This window comes from Chrysochloris asiatica, unplaced genomic scaffold (assembly GCF_000296735.1).
Source record: "Chrysochloris asiatica unplaced genomic scaffold, ChrAsi1.0 scaffold00029, whole genome shotgun sequence".
Taxonomy (NCBI): domain Eukaryota; kingdom Metazoa; phylum Chordata; class Mammalia; order Afrosoricida; family Chrysochloridae; genus Chrysochloris; species Chrysochloris asiatica.
The window spans coordinates 23,347,045-23,351,303 of NW_006408547.1; the positions used below are offsets into that span (position 1 = coordinate 23,347,045).

At 45.2% G+C, this 4,259-nt stretch overlaps 1 protein-coding gene across 1 annotated transcript in view; it reads left to right on the forward strand.

Moving 5' to 3' along the window:
- Positions 1-4,259, forward strand: part of MCF2L (MCF.2 cell line derived transforming sequence-like) — a 301,472-nt gene that overhangs the window by 239,504 nt on the left and 57,709 nt on the right. The window contains exon 5 of the mRNA XM_006851546.1: positions 610-729. Within this exon, the coding sequence (XP_006851609.1) occupies positions 610-729 (120 nt within the window). The remainder of the gene's footprint in view (positions 1-609; positions 730-4,259) is intronic.

Genomic DNA, 4,259 nt, shown 5'->3' on the forward strand with positions numbered 1-4,259 from the left:
AGTCATGATAACAATTACTCACTATTGAATCATAAGAATCTTATCCCCATCTCTTCACCAGACCCACCTAGACAAGATGAAAACTATGCCCTCACACTCTGAAACTAAACTCCCTCCTGGAAACTTTTTTTTAAGGAAAGGAAAAAGTCCCATTCCTTGGTACAACCATGTTATGCTGCTTGTATGAGGAGTACTGGTGTGGTGCTGTAGGATAAGTACTGGACTGCTAACCAGAAGGTTCATGGTTCAAGCCCACCAGCCGCTCCATGGAAACCCTATACAGAATCAGTTTGAGTCCGAATCCAACGTAACGGCAGTTAGCAACAAACAACTACCACAGTGTATATGAGGGGGCATCCGAAAGTTCATGGAGAGATTCCATTATCTTTTCATTTTCACTGTACTATTCCAAGAACTTTTTGAACCCCCCGTTGTATGGCCATTTTCATTTTACCATAAAGTTGAAGTGTTGAAATATCTCAGCTGGACCCTCCGCATTTGGAGCTTTTGGCCATGCGGTCCAGCTGCAGGCACCTGAGAGTCCCCTAGCTGTGGTCTCCATGATCGTCCATTGATGGCGCCTCTGATCACCGCCATTGTTTCTTGCAGGCATCTTTTCCAGCAAACCTACAGCTTGTCCTTGTTCTGCGTCCGACAGGGTTCTTCCAGCGGACCCTCTCCGACATCGCTTTCAAATTCAATAGAGATGACTTTAAAATGAAGGTACCTGTAAGTATACTTACTCTTTATTTCTGTAAGCAAAACTATACTTAATTGAATTCTTGGCCCATCTATAATGATCGAAGTTCTCAAGGTGCTCGCCTCGATACTGTGGCCAAAAATACAGCCCAAATGACTTAATCAGGATTTCTGTTTCCTTTCCGTGCCATCCTGAGTCGTTTGATCCTGTTCCCCTCTGCTCACCCACCCACCAGTGCCTGCCTCTCTCTCTCCTTTCCTCCTCAAGACTTGGCCTATATTGTGCAAAGTCATGCCTTAGAGCAACCACTGTAAGTGGTTATGAGAGAACCTTGAGTCATAGGACATCCTCACACTTTAGTAAAAGTGAGGAAAACAAAGAGTCCTGATGTATAAGTGATCCTCACAACCTCATAGGACTGTGGCCAGCGCCCTGTCAGGTACCCGGGGGGGTGTGAGGTAAGGGAAAACCTTGCAGCCTAGGTCCAGACTTCACCAGAAGTCTGGAGTCCTGGTGTGAGGCTGTAGGAGAGCACTGGACTGCTAATTGCAAGGTCAGTGGTTCAAACCCTCCAGCTGCTCCTCAGAAACCCTATACGGAGGGTCACTATGAGTCAGAATCGACTCAGTGACACTGAACAACAGAGGCAGGAGGCATCAGTGTCTCCCAGGGCTGCTGTGGGGTACCGTTGAGTGGTCATCTGGTGATTGGTTGCATTTAGGTCTTTAGAGTCTTTTAGAGTGATTCCTGCCTCTTCCCCACTGTCCTCTGGTCATCCATAGACTAGCCTCTCTTTGTCACACTGTCTATTTTAAGACACATTCTAGGATTGACTCAAAGCCAAGATGAAAGTTAAGCTCACTGCCATCGAGTCAATTCCGACTTAGAACGACCCTGTTGTTATGAAGTGACATCAAGTCCGTTCCAACTCATAGCGACCCGGTGTAGAATTTCTGAGGAGCGTCTGGTGGGTTTGAACTGCTAACTTTGTGGTTCAAATAGATCTTGCAGTCCAGGGCGCCCCTAGTCATCCTTTATAAAGGGGGAGGAGCTTTGTCTAAATACTCTTAAAGCACAGGTCATTCGGGGAGCCTTTGTTTCCTAAAAAGCTTCATTGTTGTTATGGTCTCATGACTAACAGCTCAGACTGTGCAAGGGACTCCTGCTCACAGCACTGGGGCAGTTGCCACCAACCAGTCTCGGTTCATTCGGTTCTTCTTGGTTACAAAGGGAACAAGAATGTCCGCGGTTAGCTGCAGCTACCCGGTAACAATACAAACTCAATCGGTTTGGAAACCTAATGATCCGTAGGAGTAGGTCTCCCCCAGTGAAGTTAGGCCCTGTTCCTCGGACAGAATGCAGGAGGTAAGCAGGCCCATTCCACTGCCCACCCTCTCATCACCCCGCTTCCCAGCCTCTACTCCAAACAAGCAGCAACATTTCATTTGGAAGGGCCAAGAATTGGGGCCTAGGTCTTTTCCTTCCCCTTCATCCTGTCCCGACAGCAATGTCTCTGGCTGACCACCAAGAACCGACTCTGTACAGTCCCACCACCTTTATAACAGTGCTCAGCAGCTCGGTGGTCTCTGAGAATCACCCCCTGCATGGCCAAGAGTGGTGTACTAAGACCCCAAAACATGAGTGCTTTCCTCTGGCCTGGGGAGGTGAGGTGGGGAAATGCTGTTGTCTTCTGTGGATCCCTCTCTCACCAGAAGCCCAACGTTGTAAATCCACGTGTTTTGAAGACTTCATGAAAAATCTGGGCACCTACCATGCTTTGTAAGGAGCTCTGGTAGCGTAGTGGTTACGAATCGGGCTGCAAACCTTAAGGTCAGCAGTTCAAAACTATCGGCCGCTCCGCAGGAGAAAGATAAGGCTTTCTACTCCCGTAAAGATTTACACCCTTGGAAACCCTGTACAGGGTCACTATGGGTCGGAACCGACTCGACGGCACTTCACAATACAACAACCATGCTTTGTAGAATGAATGAAACCTTCATTTCTAAGCAGTCCATTTTGTGCGTATGATTAATGATGAAATCATGGAAAAGAGTAACTCCATGCAGAGAGAGACGTTATGCGTGAGGTTCAGTGTGCCGTGGGCAATCCTTCTAGGCCATCCAGCCCACAAAACCTATATATTGTATGACTTTGTCCTACACACGACATCAGTTTGCTTTACGTTGTCTTCATATTTGGCATATAAACTACGTTATTAACAAATTTCTTTCCCATAGATGTGTACAGGAAAAAAACAAACTGAGTGGATCTATGACTATTATGGTTGCCTTTACAAAACAACACTGTTTAGCAAGTTGTCCTCTCCCCCCACCCCAAAATCTGTCAAACATTGTTGTTGTTGTTGTTGTTAAGTGCCGTCGAGTCAGTTCTGACCCATAGCGACCCTGTACAGGGTTTCCGAGGGTGTAAATCCTTACGGGAGTAGAAAGCCTCATCTTTCTCCCACGGAACGGCTGGTAGTTTCGAACCGCTGACCTTAAGGTTTGCAGCCCGATTCGTAACCACTACGCTACCAGTCAAACATTAGGCATTTTCAAATGCACTAACCCACTTTAGATAAAAGGAATCCTCTGAAGAATGCTGCTGTTAAAACCATGTTTCTGTCAACATTTCAGTGCTCTATAATGAACTAGGCATTAGAAAGAAAAATTATAATTGAAATGATGAGGTTCCTCACACCTTTTCTCTTGTGATTAGATATACGTGTGCAGAGACAGGTTGTTCGTTGAAATACAGAAATCATAAAGAAATGTCATTTAAATCATGACATGATCCAATAGGTCAGCTTGAATTATGCTGATTATAAACCAGGTTTATTTTGCAGTTTGAGTAATTGCATTAGAGGAGCAAGGTGAGAATGGAATCAGCTCTTACTGAGAGCTCTATTTTCCAGTATGAAAAATAAAATTTAGCCTGTTTTTCAAACGCAGGTTATCCATTAAATAAGAGTTTCACTTCGGCGCTACTAACATTTTGGACTTGGTATCTCTTGGTTGGGAGTCCTGGTGTGATGCTGTGGGTTAATGTGCTGGACTGCAAAGTCAGTTTGAACTGCAAGGCCAGCGGTTCAAGCTCACCAGCCGCTCCTCGGAAATCCTATACAGGGTCACTGTGGGTCAGAATTGACTCGACAGTACAAAACAGCAACAACATCTCTTTGCTGTGGGAGCTGTCCTGGGCATTGTTGGGTGTTTAGCAGTATCCCTGACCTCTAGCTAATATATGCCAGTAGCACTCACCGACCTCCCAATTGTGAGAACCAAAAGTGTCCCCAGACATTGTACAAACAGCTGTGGTTGAGAACCACTACTTTAATAGAGTAATAATACACAGAATTGAATTTATCCCACCTGAATTTAGAGATCATCTGAAGAACAGATTTGATACATTAAACACTAAAGACTGAAGACCAAAAGAGTTGTGGGATGACATCAAGAACAGCATATGTGAAAAGAGCAAAAAGTCATTAAGAAGACAAGAAAGAAGGAAAATGTCAAAATGGATGTCAGAAGAGACTCTGAAACTTGCTCTCCAGCGT